This window comes from Caretta caretta, chromosome 1, assembly GCF_965140235.1.
Source record: "Caretta caretta isolate rCarCar2 chromosome 1, rCarCar1.hap1, whole genome shotgun sequence".
Taxonomy (NCBI): domain Eukaryota; kingdom Metazoa; phylum Chordata; order Testudines; family Cheloniidae; genus Caretta; species Caretta caretta.
Genome location: NC_134206.1, coordinates 339264762 through 339287969, shown reverse-complemented (window position 1 = coordinate 339287969; position 23208 = coordinate 339264762). Strand labels below are relative to the sequence as shown.

Genomic DNA, 23208 nt, shown 5'->3' with positions numbered 1-23208 from the left:
ACTTTAGGGTATTCTGATTCAGCACAACGCTCTGAAGAGAGAGGTTCGAGCCCTGAACTCGGCTCTGCTCACTGGTTGGTCCAGGATTTTGGTTGAGGCCTTTCTCTGCTCAAAAGACGGGCCAAGGTTCATGGGAGAGATTCTAAAGGTGCATTACAGTTTGCAGCAAAGACACATAAGGAGAGAGGTAGCATGATGTAGTGGATGGGGCACTGGCTAGGGAGCCAGGAGACCTGGGTTCTATTCCTGGCTCTGCTGCTGACTTGCCCTCTGTTTTGCCACTCATCCTTTGTCTGTCCTGTTTATTGTGACTGTCAGCTCTTCAGGGCAGGGAACGTCTCTCACAACGTCTTTAGATGGCACCTAGCACAATGGTGCCCCATCTCAGTTGGGACTTTTACGTGTTGCTATAATAAATAATAATAATTTGTGGTTTTCATGTGTCATCTACACAAAACAAGGGGACACTTGGCAGTTTCAATCTGAGCTCCTCACCGTGGTTTTTGGTTTGTTCCTTTAGGGGAAGACATGAAGAAACTCCACGAAAAAGAGGAGAGAAAAACAGGGAGTGGGAAAGAGGGCCCAGCAGTGAAAAAGGGAAACATTTTCTATTTTCCCGTGGTGATTCATGATAACTCCATGTATTTATAGTCTGGAAATTTACAGTGGCCTCTTAATCACTCAACTCTCATTCTCTCGAGATCCATAAATGGTAGCCCTCTGCTACAAACAATAACACACCATTGTTATGATCATGTATTAATAATCGTCAGCACAAAGGGAGGAAATGCAAACGTTTGGAGGGAGCCTGGGGAATGTGCTAGCTGTTCACCAGGATCTGGAATGCGGCGCATCCATGACCGTTACACTCTCCACTTCTGGTCTGCTCACATTAAGCAACGTTTAGGGGCTTGATCAGTTTGACTCTAAGGAGAGATGAACCCAGCAAAGTTTCTGTGTTTATCAGAAAGTTGAGTAAACCCAAACTTCAGCTCTCGTTAATGAATTGGCTCTCCGGTCACAGGGTTCTTGTGGGCAAGAAGGAAGCAACCAGGGGTCTGATCCAGAGCCTGCTGAGGTCAGTGGTGTCTTCCACTCACTACATTGGGTTTTGGATGCAGCCTCAAGCTGCCTCCTCTTCCCTGCAGAGAAGAATGAGCTCCTGCAGCATGGGGTGCTTTGTGCTTGTACAGGACCTAGCACAATGGGGCCAGAGCCCATGACTAGGTGCTACAGTAATACAAATAATTCTCATGGGTCAGCCATAAGCAGCCAACCTGCTCCTCCTCCTCAGGCGGCAGTTATAGCTTCCCAGCGTGCACATGGGATAAGTGTTGCGTTCTTAGGAACCCTGGGCTAGATCACTCTTGGGGACTGTAGCGGGGTGGCTGCCCTACTCCTGCAGAACAGGGGTTAAAAGCTGCCCTGGAGAAAAGGAGTGAAAAGCAGCTGAGGGAGTGGCTGACCGCAGGTGTGGCCATCTCACTTAGGGCCCAGCTGGCCCTGATAAGAGGGCAGGGGGCCAGGAGCTGTCAGAATCCCTTTCTAGCTCTGGAGTGGGAAGGGCTAGCTGTCTGGGAGCAAGGTACCTGAAGCAGAGCAGTGGTGGGGAAGGGCAAAGGGAGCTAGGGAACTCCCGCCTGGTAAACCCCCAGGCTGCAGGCCTTGGTGAAGGCCTACAAAAGGTACTGGGGCTGCAGAGAGGCAGCCCAGGGATAGGCAAAGGCAGCAGGTCCTACCCCTTGCCAATTATGAGTGGCCATTACAGACTGCTGTTTGCCCCAGTGAGCAGGGGCTAGATGACGACTGGCAGTAGCCACGGAGGCAAGGTGGGCTTAGAGGGTTGGGGGTTCCCCTGGAAGGGGAGACCCAGAGTGTGGGGATACTGCTTGGGCAGAACCCTGAGGTAAAGGGGCACCGGGGTCCATGAGGGACATGGGACCTAAGGCAGGTGAGACACCAGCCAGAAGGAGGTGCTCCGGAGCTGAAAAAGAGCTAATTCCCAAGATGACCAGTAGGAGGCGCCACACCGGTGAGTCGTCGCTTCGCTACAGGGACCCAAGTTCCTCTAAAGTGCTCCTCCTTCCTACAGATCCCCTTTGTGTGTCCCCTCCTTCATTAGCTAAGACATCACAGCTGCAGCCACCAGACAGTAGCAAGCTCCAGAGCCCTCTGTTAAATCTGAGACTGTCCTGCAAATGTCCTTGACCATAGGTTTGGTGGGCCCCAAAATCTGGCTCTGAGTATGGGTCTCTAACAGTGCAGCTGGAAGCTGACGTTCCACCTTGTCACACCAGGAGCACAGCATAAACCAGAGCAATTTCACATACTCCTGGGTTTTAGGTGTGCAGACACAACTGCAGCTGGATCCATCTGAACCACCTGCCCAGCTCCAGGTCAGTTAACTCCACATGCTCTCCGTCAATGTGGCAAGCCTGCTGGACATGTAAACCCAGCACTCTGAACTTATCCAGGTTGGCTGGGTTTTAAGCAGGGAGCAAAAAATAACGGGCAAAGATCTGCTGTCAGTGGGGTTGCTCTGGGTTACACTGGTGTAATCGAGATCAGGATTTGACCTAAAGACGTTTAGGAGCCGGATTTTCTCCTGACTTCCGCCTGTGACCATCAGGGCTAACCCAGTGAAGTCAACAGAGTCAGACTGGTGTGAGCACAGAATCCGGCACTCTGAATTCCTTGGTATGCAGGGGGTTGAAAGTCAACGTACTAACACAGATGCCGCATTGGCGGCAAATAGCTTTTGAGGATGGGAATGCTGCCAGCAAGGCTGGGATCTCTGGAGAGGCTCTTGATGTTATTTGCTTTCAGCAGTGGGAGAGCCAAACTCACAAAGAACGCCAACAACCCAACACCACACCAGAAACTGCACCACCACTGCAATTCCCTGAACAGATATTTGGCACAAACAGTGGATTGTGCGCTGCGTCCTGAGGGACAGGAGAAACAGAAAGGTGTCTCTGTTCACGGGCTAGGAAGAGAATTCCAAAACAACTTGCTCTCGACTGCAGCCAGCTTAAAACGTAACTCTTATTGCCTGTTTTTGAGGAATTTCAAGTTAGCCACAAAGGACGTTCTGCAGCACAGTTGATGTACAGAGTCAGTATGGATTTGGTTTTGTAGCCAGTGGTTCTCAGAGGGTACATTTCTCTCTGTAATTATGAAAAGATCCTTCTCCCATGTCACGTTTCCATTCTTGTGGATTTTAATGAGTCTAAGTGATGTCTTCTACACTTCACTTAAATGACCCATCATTGTGATAATAATGCTTTACACTTCCGGTGGCTTTTCACCCGAGGAGTTTGCAGCCCTTCACAAACCATGAGTCCTCACACTGATCCTAGGAGATACGTGATCACTGTTGTACAGATGGTAAAGTTGAGGCACAGCGTGGTTAAGAGATTTACCCAGTTATGGAAGAAGCCATCTCGCAGGCAGGAAGTGTTGGAACCAGGAATAGACCCATAGGCGGTTAAGACTAGAGCGGGCTCAACCCTCCAAAATCTATTTTTGAGCCACCCTGCTGCCCATGTGCATGCCCAGATCAGCTGGGGAAGCCCCATGTCTAGTGGGGCCAGAGGCAGGGTAGGATGTCATGGGGTGTGGGTCCTGGCCGCTCGCTGGATTCCTGGAAGGTGGAACTAGATTCCTCAGTCCCCAGGGGGTGCTGGCTCCTGACTGGTGCCTCCCAGGAAGGTTTGATGAGACGGGGCGAGAGTCCCAGGCATGGGGAAGGGATCCTGAGGTGACTGGTGGGGAGAGTCCCAGACCAAAGGAGAGGGATACTGAGGAGATGAGGATGGGGAAGGGGAATTCCAGGAGATGGGGTTGGGGGGAAGGCCCTGAAGGGATGGGGGGAAAGAGGCATCCCAGGCAGTGGCGCTGGAGCAATTTTTATAGTGGGGGTGCTGAAGGCGGAAACCATGTATTTGGTTGTTGTTACTACTTGTAGCCAGGGGTGCAGCCGTACCCCTAGTTTCAGCACCTCTGGTCCCAGGAGAAGGGGGAGATCCTGAGGGAAATGGGGGGGAAAGGAGTGTCCCAGGAGAAGGGAGGAGATCCTAAAGGGAATGGGGCGGGGGGAAGGAGTGTCCCAGGAGAAGGGGGGAAATCCTGACGGGAATGGGGGAAAGGAGTGTCTCAGGAAGAAGGGGGAGATCCTATGGGGATGTGCTAAAAGGAGAATCCTGAGGAGGGGGGAGATCCTCAAGGGATGGGGAGGGGATGCAGAGTCCCCAGGGACAAGGGGGAGATACTGAGGGGATGAGGAGAGGGGGAGTCCCAGGATAGGGGGCAGACCTTGAGTTGCTGGTGTGGGAGAAGGAGAGACCATGAGGTGATGTGTGTGTGTGTGGGGGGAGGGGGGAGGGTGAGAAGGGGAGTCCCAGAGAAAGGGTGAGATCTGTGGTTATGGGGAGGAGAAGGGGAGCCCAAGGATAGGGGGCAGACCCTGAGATGATGGAGGGTAGAAGGGAAGTCCCGGGGGACGGTAGAGATCTTGAGGCCCTTTGTCTGTGTGGCAGGGCCAGGAAGGGGGCAGAATGGGGCATCACAGGTGGAGGATTTTGCCTGACGGTGGATACATGCCTCAGATGACACTGTGGTGAGCTCCTCTGAATTGCCAAGCAGCGAGGGCCAATGGGCCGGAGCAGGGAGCTGCGGGGAGACTGCAGGGTGGACTCTGCTGCCTGCAAAGAATATTTTCACCAGTCACCTATGAATAGACCTCGGGCTCCTGACTCCCAGTCCTCAGTGGTGGAATCCCTTTGACAGGGATCCCTGTTTGGCTTCTTCCATAACTACTGATGATTCCACTCTATAAAGAAGCCAAACTAAGGGGTGTCTAATCCCTCCTGCCACTCATGCTGCTACACTCCTATTTTGAGCCTGCTAGCTCGATCAGAGCTAGCACAGGTATGTCTACTTGAGCTGGAAATGACAGCTTCCAGCTCCCCTTAGAACACACTGAACATCTTGACAGAAGCATCTAAGCATTTTCCACAGGAAAAAACCTTATAAAACTTGGGGCTCTAGGCAGTTTCTAGGTGAACGGTACCTGGAAACTGGCTCGTTGGGGAGCTGAGAGGCCAGATGAGCAGGGGGCACTAGCTGGAAGATGAAGAATGAATTTCAGCAGCTAAGAGACAAGGCAGATCAGTGCAGAATCTCTAGAGGAGATTCTGTCTTTCTACTACCAGGCGCCCTCTTCAATCCCCCAGCATGTGCTTCCCAAATGAGCCACAACGACTGATGGCCACCAACCCAGTCATGGGGAGGAGATGGCTGCATAGGCCAGAGGTCGTGAGAGACAGGCTGGGTAGCAGCAGGGAGATGAGTGCGTGAGGGATTTGGAGGAGCAGGGTGTGGGGATAGGTCAGGTAGCAGCAGGGAGCTGAGAAGACTGGAGATGACATCCTGGGGAGAAAGAGGAAACTAGCAGTGAGGATAGGAACGGGGTCACATTGGAGCCTGGATCTCTTGTTGGGTGTGGGGGTTTTGGGTGAGGGAGGAGGAGGAGATGAGAGACAGATATCACATACCGAGAGAGACCGAAGCTGAAAGGAAGAATCTTGTTACTGTCAGATTCATTTCTGAAGGGCCCATCTTTCACCTCACCTGGCAGCTCTTGCATAATACAAAGCTACATCTTCCTCTTTTCTCCAGCCGAGGGGCAGGAACCCATATTTCCCATGCAGTTACAAGGTAAAGGACTTACCGGATGACAAAAGACTGCCACTGCTTCCGCTGATAATTTTGCCTTTGCTTCCCATGTTGGCTAGTTTTGAAGTCTTCAGCGTTCCAGTTTCAGTCAGATCAATAGCGATTTCACTTAGGCTTCTCGCAGCATGAATCTTGGACTGGGAATAGACACAGAGCTGTGTTTTACACTCTGGCGTTGCTTTAAGAGTCACAGAAGCAAAGAATCATTTCACCGTGGCAGGAAACAGGCCCTCAAAAGCCAACTCAGCCAACTCACTTTCCCAAGAATGGAAGGAAACTGGCACTCGAATGTCCACGTTGTCTACTGCCCTTGTTGTGTTTAGAATCTGGGGGCAATTCTGCCATTGCTTCTTTGTTCGTTAATATCTCTCATTTGCCAGGGACTCCTTTCCCCTCTTCCCTGCCCTTAAATCAGAGAACCACATCCAGAAAATCTGAATGTTAAGAGCTACAGTAAGAAACCACCAAAAATGCCAACATAATTAGCACCCTTCTCGCTGGGTAGCCTCCGTGCAGAAGCCATCCAGTGCCCACTAAAGTCAACAGGACTCTTTCCATTGGCTACAGTCAGCTTTGTATCTGGGCCTGAATGAGCACAAAGATTTACTTAGGCCCCCACACGGTCCCTTCATAATAAGGGCTGGGAACCCTGGTAGGAAAATGTGGCGCCCATGATGTATCTGTTAAGAGCAGAGGACTTCACTCTGCAGGGCTGTATAAAGCCCTACAACAGAAAGCAATGCAAGGCTTCAGTCCTTTACTATGGCTGTGCAGACTACAGGCTTGTCTTCACTGCAGTGGCTAGCTTGAGTTCCTCCACTAGGCCCACTTCCACTGAGAGTGGCCACACTGTGAAACAGCACGCTAGCCACACGCAGGGCTCTGATGAGCAGCACAGTGGGACTGGATCAGCAGACTCACTGGATCAGCGGCCAGTGAGTTGTGGTACCTTGAGTTGCAGCCGGTAGCTGCATCCCCACTGCATTACTAGCTCTAGGGTCAGCAGCGCTAGACTTCGACCCACCCACATCCCGGATGGGCCAGCTAGCTCGAGTTGAAAGCACCACTTAGCTCAAGCTAGAGATATCTGCATGTGGACAGGAGCTGGGTTGGGGCCAACACTTGAAGTATTCCATGAGCGATGCTGCTGTGAAAACAAGCCCTAGATATTAGCACACCCTGTCCCCGCTCCTCCCCCTCCTTCCCAGCACCTCCTGCATGCCGCAGAACGGCTGTTCCGCGGCGTGCAGGAGGTGCTGGGTGGGAGAGGGAGGAGTTGATCAGCAGGGCTGGTGGCCCTGGACATAACTCGCGGACTCCCTGGAGTACCCTTGTGGATCCCCCAGGGGTCTGTGACCCCCGTTTGAGAACCTCTGCTTTAGAGAAATGTGCAAGAAACCCTGTACTAGGCAGTTATGGAAGAATCAGCCCATGTGGAAAGTTTCTTCCCCCCCCTTCAATTAATTAAGAACTGGCTTATACAAGGCCAGATTAATCTTTTGTGGGCCCTGGTGCCTGGAGAGTGGCCCTGCCCCACGCTCCATCCTGAGGCCCTGTCCCTGCTTAGCTCTTCCCCCCCCGCAAGGTCCCGCTTGCCACTCACATGGGAAGGAGGGGGCGGAGTAGAGTGAGCAGGAGGCTGGGGGAAGAAGGGGGTGGAGAGGAGTGAGTGGGGCCTCGGGGGGAAGAGGCTGAGCAGGGGCGGGGTCTCGTGGGCAGGGTGCGGGGTGCAAGGCCATCGTCTGGGCGCCAGGGCTCCTTATGAGTGTGGGCACAGTACCATTGTAAACCCAGTATCCTGTACATTGTAAACCCTATTCTGTACATTGGTTATTAAATCCACTAAATAAACTAAAAAGCCAGGCTAAGCAAACAGAAATTCCTCCACCAAAAAGAACCCAATTGGATGTGATTTGAGCATGCTGGACATGGATCTGAGAGCTGACTGTCATTCAGCCTCTGCTATGGAAATTGGTTTTTCTTTCAGGCTAGTTTTGAACCTAAAATGCTTTTAACAACTAAAACCCCCAGTTTTATAGAGGTCTCAGGGAAGGCTTCCCATCTGAACACTTTGTAAAATCCTGGATTCAGACAGCTGGGTGCCCAGGCCCAGCTCATAAGAACCTGAACCTCCACTGCTGTGTGGAGCTTCAATTAATGCAACCCTAAGGATATGCTGACCTTTGGTTAACCTGGAGTTTCTATTAACTCAGAGAACTGGTGTCACACTGTGCCGAACGATCCGGGATTTGCCAGTGGCCTGCAAATCTTCATTTCATGTTTAATTTTTGGGCCCAGTTGTGGAACCCATCTCTCCATTGGTGGGCATTTACATTAGCAGTCCCATTTGATGCAGTAGGACTACTTGGGTAAGTAATTCCTCCCCCAGGCTAGGAGAGGTACTATAGCCTTAATGTTTTCAAGTGGCAAATGTTCACAATGTTTGGAAGTCTGATTTGGACAGGCACCCAAAAACTAGGCTGCTTATGCCCATTGGAATGAAAACAGGGAATCCTAGAAATCTTGCAAGAAAACCTGGTTCTAGGAGATATCCAGCCTTACTTTGTGCTCTGAAAAAGTTCAGATAGTTTAGATAGGTTAAGGAAGGCAGAATGGTCTAGCACTGGGAAAGGAGAGTTCTATGCTCCATTCTTGGCTCTTACTAATTTGCCATGTGATCTTGGGCAAGTCACTTAACCTCTCTGCCTCAGTTTCCACATCTGTGGAATAATAAAGGGGATAAAATGGATCCCTACTTCACAGGGGGTTTTAGGCTTAATTTGTGACTATATGTAAACATAGTGCTTTGAGATCCTCAGATGGAAGGTGCTAGAGAAGTATTACTAATCACACATCCTCTATTTATCTTAGATAATTATGTGACATTCATTACTGTAATATCTGAGCACCTCACAATTTTTAACGTATTTATCCCCACAACACCCCTGTGAGATAGGGAACTGTTATTAACCCCATTTTACAGATGGGGACCTGAGGCACAGAGATTAAGGGCTGCATGCCAAGCCTCCTAGCCATTCAGCCTGCCTCTCCAATAGTACCTGCATCACCTCAGGTCAGAAACATTGGAGGAACAGTCTTTCAGCCTCTTGGCCTTGCTGTTTCTGGTCAAAACTGAGAAGTGCTGAGGCACGTGAACGGAACAATATTTTTAAAAGACATTCCCTTCACAACTTTTGAAGGTTCAATCTCAGTTCTAGCTGGTGGGTCAGGTTGCTTCATATTTTGCCTGAACTGACTATCCATAGAATCATAGGTTAGAAGGGACCTCAGGAGATCATCTAGTCCAAAGCAGGACCAATCCCCAATTTTTGCCCCAGATGGCTCCCTCAAGGACTGAACTCACAACCCTGGGTTTAGCAGGCCAATGCTCAAACCACTGAGCTGTCCCTCCCCCACTTGCTGACCAGGAGCCTGCGCATGACCTGCTTGATATTTGGCCATCTACTATCTATCTACTTGGCTAGTCTGATTTTCAGGGGTGACAAGTCTTTGAGCTATTCACACATTAGTGATTTCTTATCCTCATGCAGCATGTGCTGCATGTATTTGTATTACAACTTCAGGGAGACGCCCTGTGGTTCAACCCCACTGATCTCCAGGGTGTAAATCGGAGCAGAAATTGGGCCCATCTATCACACTGCGCATTGGCTAACGTCCTTATAGAACAATGCTGAGCAGAGGTAGTAATACTAGATGGTATTACTACAGTCCCTTACTGGCATGCAGACCCTGCTAATTGCTGGAAACATGCCCTCCTTTGTGTGTGCGTGTGTAAAGTTAGTGCTGATAAAGATCCTGGCCAGAAGTTCCTGGAGCCTGAAGTCCGCTACTCATTCACACAAAAGCAAGGAGAAGTACAACTAAGAACAGGCAGTGCAAGCTTCCCCAGTAAAAGCCTGACCCAAAACCCACTGAAGTCAGAGGAAAGACTCCTCTTAACTTTAACAGGCTTTGGATAGGACTCAGGTCCACAGTCTCACTAACGTACATAGAGGGAATACTTCTATAAAGGAGAAGGGTTTAGTTTCTACACTGCTTCTACCCTTGTCCTCTCGGTTGCCTTACAATGATGATGATTAACTTATGGGTTTTTTTTTACGTTGGAGGGAACAGGACTCATATCAATTAACTCATTTCACAGAGGCCACTGAACAGCTAGTTATGCGGCCTGGGCTGGATTTGTATAGGCAGCTCAGCAGTTAAAGGCTAGACTATATCCCATTACCGCTCCCCTGGGCCATTCAGTCCCCCAATTCTGAAAATTTTGAATGAATCATTGCACAGACCTGGTAAGTCTCATTTATTTGGAGGGAAACTTGCTCATTTGGGATTAATTTCAAAGCAGTTTTTAAGATCAGTGGTGCCATTCCAATGAGGTCAGATGGTCTACGGAACCTGCAGTCGCACAAGGGATGGATTGAGACCATGGATCAGTTTGGCCTTTTCACTTGTGCTGAAGGATTTTGTGCTGTGTGTGTTTCAGCGGGACATTTAGACTCTCCCTCATCTTTTCTGACAATTTAACTCATTTAAGCTCCGTGCAGCTGGAGAGTCCTGCTGCATTCAAGAGCATCTGTGTTATCAGAAAGTCCCACAAAAACAAGTCTCTTGAGACCAATATGGCAAACGTTTGACTGACTTGGTGTAGTCACCAATGCATAGACATGGCTCTTTGCCTTGCTGACTTTGTCTGCTCTGTGCAGAAAAAAGGGGAACTGACAAGAATTTTGCACCATGAAGAGTTCATTCAGAGAGCTGGAAGTCTTGTAAATTTCCACATTCTGCTTGAATTCCAGAACAGAGCAGATAGAAACAGTAGCAGTAAGAGTTCAGGGTCTCCAGGGTCTGGCAAAATGCTCAATTGTGCATACGATTGTGAACAAAAGCTGTGGATCGGTTTTGCTGCAAGCGGGTCAAAACCAATGCATATTATTTATTTTGTTTTTTAAATCCAGTAGATTGGCTTTGCAAGCAGAGCTGTGCCAAATGTCACAGCAACATCTGAAAAGATGCAGGACTTGCTTGGTTTCAGGTTTTGTTATGAACTCAGAATTCAAGCCCCGTTTGTCAGAATGTATTGTGTCATACAGTGCTGCATCTAATCTCATCTCAATTGCTAGAACCAATCTGGGCCCAGTTTTGAGCAAGTTTCAGCAGGTTTATTGTCTTTTGTCAAAACCATGTGAAATGACAAGTTTTGTTGCAAAACCAGGGAATCCTGTATGTTTTGGGAATCCTGTATGTTTTGCTTTCAAGTTGGGATTAATCTAAAGGTGCAACTGAGGGCTTGTCTCCACTGCGAAGTTGTCGACAAAACTTTTCTTTCACGGGTACTTTAAAAAGGTCCCCCGCGAAAGACAAAATGTTTTGCCGATGCAAGTGGCAGTGTGGACGCGGCGCTCCTCCTAACGCCGCTCGCGGGGCTAGAAGTATTTTGTTGGCAAAAGGGCTGACAAAGTACTGAAAAAGAGCTTTGTCGCTAAAATCTGCATGGTGTAGACAAGCCCTCAGAGTGAAATTTTAAAGGGGTGCAAACCCAAGTGAACTGAAAAAATATTTGCACAAACCCCTAAGAACTGAAGCCATCAAGTATCTCACAGCTTCACTTTGGAGTGTCCATTGCTGGTTTTATAAAACAAACACATCTAGGAACAACACTTTGATCTGCTTGATTAGCCCTGCTGAGCTATTAAACTTACTTACATTTCATAGTGCTCTAATTTTCTGGCTCAGGGGTGGGAAAAATCACTCCCCTGACCACACTCACACTTCAAAGCACTGCCCTGGGAGCATTCCCGCGGCAGCGCTTTGAAGTTTCCAGTGTAGACGTACCCTTAAATGAGCCCAGCTGAGACGTTTATCCATCAGTCTTGGCAATGTCCCTTAAAGATGGGGACAACAGACTAAAATCCCAACCCTTTCAGAGAAAGGGACAAAAATATTTGTGTGTATTAACATCAAAGCAATAGCATGACAGTGGGATTATTGCGACAAAGCATTCTGACAGGGTCACAAACATGACTGATTGACTGATGATGGCTGGTGGGTGGTGTTGCCTGTGGGTGTGAGAGAGAGATCAGATGCGCACTCACAATCTGAAACACAATCTGCTGGCAACAAAAGAAGCTAGCCATGAGAAGTTCCGGACACTCAAAACCCACCCTCCCACCAAGAGGAGGGGAATCTGCTTTTGTTTGTTGGTAGCTTCTGATTTTGAAAAAGAGCTAGGCACTTTGAAAGTCCCCACAGGCTCTAATGTTCCAGGCTACATACAGATTTCTCCTATTCACAGCTGCGTAGGGAGGCGAGGAAAGTGCAGCTGCCCATGATGTCTAGTGGGGCGCAAAGGGTATGAATATTTGGAACTTCCTGAGGAACAAGGGGAGAGCAGATGAGGGTTCAAGAATCTGGTGGCCCCACTAGACAATTCCTACAGTGCCTCTAAGCTTTGTTACACCAGCAATGTTCATATTTAAAGGGACATCACCTGTTTCAAAATCATACGTCTGTCTGAAAATTATCTCCCTGCTGCTCTTCCAGGGTGGGTACACCTAAAATTATAACTGAACAGGATTAGAGAGAGGGGAAAAATACATTCCTCTCTATTTTTTGAGGTTGTTTCCATTGTGCATTCGACAGCACTTTGTATATAACCAGATTAATGCTATGTCTACACTATAAAGATAAGTCGACCCATGTTAGGTCAACTTACAGCCACTGCATTAATTACTGCAGTGGCTGATGTCCTCACCAACTGAAGAGAGGCGGGTAAACCCTCGAAAGCTTATGCCCAAATAAATCTGTTAGTCTTTAAGGTGCCACCGGACTGCTTGTCGGTTTTTATCAGCAGGAGGAGCATTTCAGTGTGTACACTTCCACTGTTTTGTCGACAAAAACTGTGTAGTGTAGAAAAGACCTAAATATTTCAGTTGTATGGTCAGTTAGTCAGCTTGTCCTTCACACCACAAAAAGGGGGAGAAAAACTATTCCCCTAGGGAAGTGTGATTATAACACCACAGAATGGTGCAGGGGGGACGGAACGGGACGGATGGACACGAGACTCAGAGGCAGATGTAGAACCTGAAAGTACTTTTAACGGATTTATTTGAAACGGATCTGACTTCACAGTGGTATCTCTTTGAGAACTGGAGAATATGCCGAAACAATACGGAGAGGAACGCAATCACGTTTGGCTATTCTGGTTTGTTCCACCTAAGCCCTCAGACCCCCCCCCCGCCCCAGGCCTCTGGGGAAATCAAACTCCCTTGTTCTGGCACAAAACTGACAATATTTTAAGCCATTCCACCCTCATTTCGTTAGAAGCATAAAATGAGGCAGCCCAGGAACCACGCTGTGGACTGGAACCAGCAGCTCGGAGATGTGGTGAGTGAGCGGGAGCCATCTACAGCGCGCTCCCCTTCCAATGAGCGTCTTACCTTACTCTGCTTTCTGTCCAGGTAGAACTGGTGCTGGCTAATGGCCATAGCCCAGATGGACTTGATCAATGCAGGACAGGCGTACCATGTATGCACGGCAATGCCACTGTGCCCAAACGTTCTCCTGGTCACAGACGCCCTAGACAGGAGGATAGAATGAGCTGTGTTTGTGCCAGGGTTTCCTCTGACTCTAAACAGAGAACGAAAAAAATGATCAAACAGCAGGTTGGCCTGCAGAATAAAACCAAGGACCGTGCCGAAAAAGCTGCTCCCCTTATTGTTCTGGGCTAAGGGAAAAATCACAGAAGGGAAACGGCGGCCACCTACACCAATTGAGCCTTTATTTTACATTGCATGTTGACGTGCAAGCTGCCGAACCTGAAAAGCACTCACAGTGATTGCAACAATATCTCGGGGTAATATGGTCTAGTGGACAGAGTTTGGATTGGAGTCAGGACTCCTGGGTTCTCTTCCCAGCTGTGCTTCTGATGCCCTGCGCGTCCTTGAGAAGTCACGGAGTCCAAAACTGCTAAAAGTATGCATCTCCAGCTTCCCTGGACATGGGATTGGGATCAAGCCACTAGACTATGAAGTCCAGCACTCTCCCTGACAAAAAAACCCGACTTGGTCAGGTAAAGGGGCCTCTTTATGTGACCCTGGCTGGGCGTAGCGGAGGAGGCCAGTATGGAAAAGGCTGAGAACACTGCAATATAGGATAACACAGAAACCTGATACCAATTGTCATGGATTTTTGTCTGTGGGGTGTGGCCACGCAACACAGGGTGGTAGTCAGGTGGTGCAGTGGTGGGGGGTGTCTTTGCACAGTGCGGGGAGTAGTGAGGTGGTATCGCTGTGATGGTGAGGGGGTGCATCAGTGGTGTGCAGGGATAGTTAGGGGGTGCAGCTGTGCAATGGACGAGGGTGAGCAAGGGAATCTTTCTCCGATGCCCAGAGGTGATAAGATTCCCTGCTGAAGCCCAGATTCCCCCACACACACACTCTGACCCCCCCCCACCATCTCTTGGCTACAGCTTTAACTGGCTCGTCAGCATCCTAACTTTCACTTCCAATTCCATGCTACATCTGTAGGTGTTCGCGTGCTCCTGATTTAATTTCTTTTTGTGGAAGTGGGAGCTTGAGAAATCGACGCAGGAAAAAAAAAAAAAGCCAAATTGCAGAGGAAAACTGAAACTAAGCTAAGAACAACTACAGAAAAAACAAACAAACCCCAAATCCCAAACCCTGCGGATCCAGAACTGAAACTGCCAGCCCAGGCTTGGCTTTGCAGACCATGGCCACTGTTGTGTCTGGGGCCATTTCAATGGCACATTTTTATCACAGAACCAAATCGGAAGCACTAAACAATGTAGGGTTAAAAGTTTTCCAGCTGAATGTGCAGATGAACAGGCAGATGGTCACTGCTCAGAATCCAGCGAGCGGTAATGGGGGGCGAGGGCTGGAAGACTCAGAGTGCTGAGAAACAGCATGATCCAGGAGCCAGGTGAAAGGCTGTCACTGTTGGTATCATGTTTCGGTGTTATCCTATCGTCCAGTGCTCTCGGCCTTTTCCATACTGCCACTGCTTACCCCTCCCCCCTGCAAAGAGCCGGGAGTTCACTGGAAATGCCCTCCCACTGAGCACTATGGTCACAAACCTCTCCCACCAGTTCTCGATTCCCTGGGAGTTGAAACATCCAGAGTTGAGAGCCCCTCCTCTATTGTTAGGAGCTTTATATTTAAGCACCTTGGCCCAGACACACTGGCACACTCCGGAGGCTTTGTGCTGGTCTAGTAATGCAAAGCAGCCACAACGTACTGGTGAATTGAGCTCCTTATATATCCAGGGCCAAAGGCACAGTTCAGCAAGGTACTTAAGCATGTGCCTAACTCTAAGCACTGAGTAGTTCTACTGAGGTCAGATTTAATTACTTGCTTTGACCTCTTGGAAATGTCTTCCTCAGATGATTCTCCTAATGTCTTCCTCCTCTTACTGTAGAGAGTAACAGTTTACATTTCTGTAGTGACTTCCACCCAAGGATCTCAAAGCACTCTACAATTATGAATGAATTAATCCTTTCAATGCTGCTCTTCTTCCCCAATAGGTATTATCCCCAATCAACAGATGAGGAAACTGAGGCTATGACTACACTACCACTGGATCTACGCTCCGGCGATCGATGCACCAGGGGTCGACTTAGCGGGTCTACTGAAGACCTACAGATCGCTCTCCGGTTGATCCCGGTACTCGACCCCGAATGAGAAAAGTAAGGTAAGTTGACGAGAGAGTGTCTCCCATTGACCCAGCATGATGTAGACACTGCAGTAAATCGACCTAAGCTACATCAACTCCAGCTACATTATTCACATAGCTGGAGTGGAGTAACTGAGGTCGACTTACTGTGGTAGTGTAGACATAGCCTAAGACACAGTTAAATGACTTGCCCAAAGGAGGAGGTCATTTGCAGCGCAAGGACTATAACTCATGCCTTCTGACTTCCAGCCTTGTGCAGTAACCACTCACCCACACCCCTCCTTCCTTACTATTCTGCTTGTGAGCGTGGGGAAGCTGACTCAGACTCTGATTTGGGCTGACTCAAAAGAAATGCTGAGACCGTGTCCCCACCCCACAGACTACGCAATTTAGCATGAAAAAGTCCACGCCCCTCCACCCCCACCCTCCCCGGCCAGGAGACTAGAATCTGAAATATGTTCCTTCAAGACTCCCAGCTGATAGTGCAGCGTGGGCTACTGTTTTACACTAGAAGCGGCAGTCTGGCATTACAAGGCATTAGAATTAAACATGTGCTGTCTGGCTTTTACATTCAACACGCTTCTATTCTACACAGTGAAAAATTAACAGAGTAAAAATCATTTGCACAATATAGTGCCTAGTCCACAGGGAATACAGGATATGGCATTTATGCAACTCAGTAAAGGTTACAGGGAAAGGAATGGGGAGGTTTTCCATGTCAGGGATCCAAACCACCTAAATTCAGATTGCAAGCAGTTTGGGATAGGAGCGGTTCAACTGTGCACAGATATAATGGGTGACCATATTTTCTCACGTGCTATTGAGTTGCAAATTTAATATTGTCTTCACATCTCATAACTACTTGCCTTCCTTTCTGGAGTGCTCTTTTAGTAACTCTGATTAGTCCCAACTTAAATGACACATTCTGCCTTAGGGTCGAGAGTGTCTGTGGGTCTCTGGTTTGTTTGTGGTATGGGCTTCTGCAGGACTGACTGCGGACCAAGGGTCTGACTGGGTAAGGGAATGTAGGACTCCTGATTCAGCAGGGTACCTAAGCATGTGCCTAACTTTAAACACATTCATAGCTCTGTTGGCTTCAATGGGACTACCCATGTTCCTAAAGTTAGGCATGTGCTTAAGTATCTAGCTGAACTGGGGCCAGGAACAGGACCAATGGGACCGGATGGCCTGGTTTACACACCGTTTTTGTACTGCTTTCACAAATGTACGGAAAGAAGCCATACTGATATAAGTCCCTTTAGAAGGGTGGGTGGTTGTACAGATATGCTGAGGCACAAAAACTGTATGTAGACTAGCCCTAAGAGAAATACACCAGAGCTGCCATGGCTGTACTGCCCACACCCCTGGCTCAGAGCCTGTTGCCTCTGATCTGGAACCATTATTACCGCAGGTGACAGACCCGGCACTTTCCTGCAAAATCTTTGGGAGATCTCACTGTACTGTTTATGTAGCATTGTGGGCCAGGGCTTGTATGTCACTCCATGGGGGAGGGTGACCATAGCTCCTCATGGAATTGATAACAGTCTGGGGGTTGATTAGGCAATTTCACAGAGGTTGTGAACAACAGCCAAAGAAAAGACTTTTGGATCAACAACCTGAGTTTAAACTGACTCAGGGCCCATGGTGTGATCCAGCAAATGGACAGGACCTTCTGTCCAAGGGGGGAGCCCCAATCCTGGGAAGGGTTGGAAAGTTTTGGCCTACTGAGGCCCCGTAAGACTGCCGGGTGACCTCTGGTCAGTGTTTAGCAGGCATGCATTCAGGAACTTCTGTTGGTTTTTGTTTTCTTTGTAATACTTTCATCTTAAGAATCAATGGGCTTGCTTAGGAAGGGCTGAGTGGTAACAATCATGCTGTTCACAGCATTCAAAGAGAAAGCGAAGCACAGACACTGGGCTGGCTTGCCGGGAATACCACAGTGTAGGAACTGTGCAGCCTGGAAAACCCCCTGGTCAGGACGCAGAGAGACATGGGTCTCTGCCCAAGAGAGGTCATGGCTGGGAGCCTGAAAGTGGGTGCCCTTGGTGGACCATGGAGGTGGAATACAGGTACAGTTGCCCTTAACTGTGACCCCCGCCAAACCACATAAATGGCACAACAGACAGTGATCTTTGTTGTAACATGAACTAGGATTGCAGGCTAAGGAGCTGCAAAACATGTCACAGGGCAGCACCTAAATTAAATCTGAGCTGGAAAGACAGGACCAGCTTCTTCTACCCTGGCTCTTGCTGAGTAATACCTTGCTTTGCAAGTTGATTTTAACAGGGACTACTTGTGGAGTCATGTACTACACACAATGGGAACCTTTCTGCTCATTTCAATGGGCTTTGGATCAGGCTTAATATGGGCAAGACTCTGACCCAAAGTGATTAAAAGTGTTACAGACATCTTAACTTGCAAGCCGTCTCCCAAATTAGAGTAAGCAACAAAGAAACGTTTCAGAGTAACAGCCCTGTTAGCAACAAAGAAACGTATCTCATTCAGGAAACCAGGCTTAGATCCAGCTCTCACTTCTACCTGCATTCCCTTCAGTGAATTACTCCGGAGTCACACGGGGGTACTCCAGTTCTGAATATGCCCCTCAGTCTCTGAAGTTGTAAGTACACTGAGATCCTCTAGCTAAGAGCTTCACATTAGCACATGGACTGCCAGGAAGATTCTCAAAGGCATAAATGAGATCTGCAGATAGCTAGTTTTTGCGAGCAATTTGCAAGAGGGCGTTAGTTCCCAGCAGGTTAGAAGAAAAGAAAAGGGGGAAAACAAAACAAAACCAAACCAGACCGTACGGCTAAACGATCGCGCTAAATGTGAAGCACATGCTGGAAACTGACAGCAATCACCGGCCATAAAAATCGCATCCACTTACATTCACCGCCGCAACCGACCCCGTACAGAGCCCAGGCGCAGATTTCATTCAATTCCCTCAGTGTCCCCCTAGAACAGTTGCTGTCCATCACACACATGGAACGAGCCGCTCCCCTCCCTCCCGTGCGAACGGGCACGAATCCGGATTACAACCCCGCGCGCGTGGAAACCCGCCTCAGGCAGGCTGGCTGTCGGCGGCCGGCTTACCTGCGTGGGTCGTGAACTTCCACGGAAAACTTCTTCTCTCGGAAGTACAGGTTCTCTAGCTGCCTCCATTGGAAGATCTGCCGGGGAAAAGCCTCGGGTGAAATGCAGAGCTCATTGCCGCGGCGCGGTACCTCCCCCCGCGCGGCTTCCTCGGCTCCCTCCTCGCTCCAAGAGGCGCAAAGCAGAAATCTCTTTAGCCAGGCAGGGCGCTGCGTGGGTGCGGATTTCCCTGCCCTCCCCCTCCCCAACAAGAAACAAACCAGCCCCCCGCCGCCAGCCCTTTGTTCGCTTTGCACAACACCCCCCACCCCCGCCCCGCCCCGCCTCGGGAGTAAGCAGCCGCCAGCTACCACTGGTGCTGAACTGAGCTTCCTCCCGCGCCCGGTGCTGAAACCGGGGGGTTGAGCGCCGGCCCTTCCTGCCCGCGAACGCGCGGCAGCCCCGGACTCGGGCCTTGGAGCCGCCCGTCTGCCCGGGGCGCGGGCGGCGGGGTGACCCGAATGCCACGGAGCGAGCAGCCTCGGCTGGGCTCGCAGGCAAGGCCATCCCTTGACACATGCAGACAAAGTTTCAGCCACATGCTGGGCGGGAGGGAAAGGCCGGGGTCTGGGCGCCCGAGCACCTCGCCTGGCTCCCGCCACGCCGTTTCATCCCCCCCTCCCCGCGGGCCCGGTTGCGTTCGGCTACGATTCGAGTCCGGCACGGCTTGGGCAGGGCCCGGGAGGGTCTTTCGGCTCTGAAGGGGAAAGCCGCAAGGGGGGAAGCAAAGGGGGAATCTTGGTGGAGGAGCTCAATTCCTTCCGCAGCTACAGAATTCCCAGCTCGCTCTCTTTTTTGAACAGGGCTTAATAAGATATAAAGCCACCAAAAGACAAGCAGGAGGCCTTCCCTTTTATCTGCAAAGAATGCGCGCTTGGCATGCCTGGTAGCAAACCATGTAGCACTCCAGCTTGACACGCTTTCCTAGGGAAGAAGAGATTTAGAGGAGCCCAGGAGATATTTTGTGGGCCAGATCCCCAGCTAATGTAAATTGCCTCTGCTGAGGATTGACAGGTGAGCTCGTATTTAGAGATGAGCTTTCATCTGTGATTAACTGCCAGCTTTTACAAACATGAACTAACCCTCGCAATGTATTGTTTCTGTTTATTATGGTGGTAGGGTGGCCAGAGAGCACGTGTGAAAAATCAGGACCGGGTGGGGGATAATTGATGCCTATATAAGACAAAGCCCCAAATATCGGAACTGTCCCTATAAAATCAGGACCTCTGGTCACCCTATAGGGTAGTCCCCATTGTGCTAGGCACTGTACAAACACAGAATGACAGAGGCTGGACCCCTAAAGAGCTTATAATCTACATGCACAAGACAGAGCAAAGACAGAAGAGAAGGACAGAACATACAGCAGAAAGAACACCACAATGGCTGCAAATGTCATGATGTTTCCGAGGCATCCTCTGATTATGATTATTACAACCATCCTACAGAGAGGTTCATTGACTTGCCCCAGGTCACATTCTGAGTCTGTGACAGCGCCAAGAATAAAACCGAGTTCCGGACACTCAGGCTACTTGTTTCAGCCACTAAACAACACTCTTTCTCCCCTTTGATTGAGAAAAGGCAGCAATCACCCGCAGCATGAATGGATATCTTGGATTCCTTCATCTCTGCCCCAGATTAATCATGGACAAATTGCAAGGCTGCAAGCCCTGCAATGGTTATGTATCTGCTGCTGAACAGAAGCACCAGATCCCACCCTGTCTAAGCAAACGCTCATAATAAAAGCAGCTCCAGTTGAATTCCTATCGTAAGGAAGAAGCAGTAGCTTGTTACTTTGAGATAAACCAAAACCACCCACCCCTCAATATCGAAGTTACAAAGATAAGTCAGTTAAACAGAAAATGTGCTTTGATCTTCATTGATTGATCAGCCATGGGGGAGGAGGAGGGTGGAGATCTAAAAACTAAAGCTATCTACAGCATAGATACAGGTTTCAGAGTAGCAGCCCTGTTAGTCTGTATACGCAAAAAGAAAAGGAGGACTTGTGGCACCTTAGAGACTAACCAATTTATTTGAGCATGAGCTTTCGTGAGCTACAGCTCACTTCCTCAGATCCCTTAGCATAGATACAAGTATTCTCCCCTGTCACTACTGCAGTGGCACTGGAATTCAAAACCCGCCAGATGTTTGTGTTGTGAAAGTTTCCAACCAAGAGATGTTTTTTTAATATGGTGGGTGTAGAGAAGGAGGTGGAGGGTGGAGAACACACGCCAGCACCTTGTGACCCCTTGGCACACAATCATGCTCTGCCGATAAAACTCCAGATGCCCGGAATAGCTGCTGGGGACTTGTCTCACTTTCAGTGCAGCAAAAGCTGCTCAGTTACACTGCGTTCTGCAGTTGTCCCTGTGATCGAGCTGAGGCTGGCAAAATAGTAATAAATAATAATAATAATAAAAACCCCAAACAAAACCCAGAAGTGCAACATTATCATTATGGAGCTAATTTGTTTCCCAGGTGGAAAAATTAAGTACTACACAGAAATGAACTAGCCACTTCTGAGACATTTTCCTCTCATTAAAATAACCCACAAATAACAAGGGCGCATGGAAGCATCCATGACCTTATGCAGAGGGGAAAGATGGCCTTGTGGTGAAAGCACTGGGAGTCACGTGATCCGAGTTCAATTCCCCACTCTGCCAAGGGCTTCCTGTGTGACCTCGGTCAAGTCACATAAGAGGCGGATTTCCAAGATCACCAATGGTAGCTAGCCATTTGTGCCTTGGAAAATTTCCCTCAGTCTCTTTGTGCTTCCAGTTGTCTATCTGTAACATGGGGATACAGTAACCCTACCCAAGTACCCATTCTCACAGGGCAGGGGAGATGTTTGTAAATGTTTGGGAGGCGCTCACAGCGGGACACATCAATACCTGGATAAGCAGAAGATCACAGCTTTCCAGCGTTTCTCCCACTGTTGACTTATGTGGATAAACAACAGATCCTTCCCTCAGTGCAAATGGGACTTTAAAGCCTCATCTGAGTGTCTGGCAGCAACTGCTCCCTAAGTGTGTTCATATACAGTCACAGAACCAAACTGGCTAGAGACAGAAACGTGCGTCCGATTAAATCATCCAGGCCATTTTCCTTGACCAGTGCTGAACTGTTCCCTACCACCTATTCCCTTGATGCTTTCTCCAGTCCATTATTGAACTGCTCAAGCAAGGGGGCACAAGTCCATTTGCTATAGTTGAATTGCACTATATCTCTCATGTGATTAAGTCTAACCTGTACCATGCTGAATCATTGCACTGTGTTTCTATTTTCTCTACTTCCTTTTGGCTGTGCACAGAAAGAGACAAGTCCGGGTGCTTAGGAGGAAGAGGATGAAAGTGATGCTACATTCTGATTTTTAGGGTCTTTTCTTTGTGTAAAATGCTCGTTTCCTGAACTTGTACATATTTTTCCGTTGCTATGACTCTGCGCTCCTTTAAATTCCTAGATGCTATTCAGTTGCCTCCCACTTAGGGCTCAGTGATGATCTGAGAGGTTTCACCCTTCTGATAGGGAATGCAATATGCAAAAACCTTAATCCTCAGAACTTTCCTGTTGGCTGATCACATCCCCAGCAGGAGAAACTATGTCTAATTTCTTTCTTCAGCTGGACCCAATGTAATGTAACCAAGATGTTTCCTTCACTTGTTCCCCAGTTTATTATTGTTTCAAATCGATATTGGTTATTCAGTGACATATGCACAGGGTGTCATTAGCCTGACCTTTTAATAGAGGGCATAGCTTTAACCCCTCAAGAGCCATTTATCATGCTGCTGTTTAAATCTTCACAGGGGAAGGGGAAACAGTAAGAAACTGACCATGTGCTTAACATAATCATGCAGAAATCCAGTCATAACAGCCAGGACTATTTATTTTTCTCGATATGATTTTTGGGACAAGCATAAATGGGTGCACTGACTTCACTTATGTGTTTGCCTGGTTTTACACTGTGACAGAATTTGGTTCATCCTTTAACTAGGTTATTTATAGGGTCAGATCCAATATTCATTGAAGTCAATGAAAAGACTCCCATTGACATCTGTGGAAGTTGGATTGGGCCCACAGTATACAGTAGGCTTGTGAAACTGACAGCCCTGGAGACTGAAAACCTGCATCTATCCATAAACTAGGTACTGCTGGTATCCAGGCCGCAACACCGCACCAATATAGCTCAGCAGGAGGGTCATTCTGAAACGTGAGAGGACAGATCAATTTCAATGCCCATTTAACCACGGGGAACACTCTTGAGACCGCCTGCAAGGGTGCCAATTAGTGGTTATTGTGGCAGTGATTTCTCTGATATGGAAACATGTCCATTGGGAACTATGTGGAGGTCACCAGCCTGTTCCACCTAGCACAGCACTCAGCTACTTTCAGATGGGAACAATTTTTGGTGAGCACTGAATGTAATGAGATCATCTAGTCTTCCAATGGATACGGAAGGAGGCTCACCAAGTCTGGCTTTTCAGCACAGCTTCAATTACGTGGTTAAAAGAAACAGAAAGAAAAGTGGCTACTAAAAAACACCCACCCCCCCCGAAAACAAAAGAAAACAATAACCTCCCCCCCAAAATCCCAACCAAAACACACACACCCCTCCACCCCCGTATTTATCCTAGTAAC

General features: G+C 48.8%; 1 protein-coding gene across 13 annotated transcripts in view; it reads right to left on the bottom strand.

Moving 5' to 3' along the window:
• Positions 1–23208, bottom strand: part of FRMD4A (FERM domain containing 4A) — a 557138-nt gene that overhangs the window by 31479 nt on the left and 502451 nt on the right. For 8 of the 13 annotated variants that reach the window (XM_048836550.2, XM_048836553.2, XM_048836548.2 and 5 more), the window contains 3 exons: positions 18538–18614; positions 13194–13383; positions 5732–5873 (listed from right to left, as the gene is read on the bottom strand). In XM_048836550.2, coding sequence (XP_048692507.2) covers positions 5732–5873; positions 13194–13383; positions 18538–18614 — 409 coding nt within the window. The remainder of the gene's footprint in view (positions 1–5731; positions 5874–13193; positions 13384–18537; positions 18615–23208) is intronic. The other 5 variants (XM_075124532.1, XM_075124531.1, XM_075124529.1 and 2 more) reach the window with 1 other exon arrangement.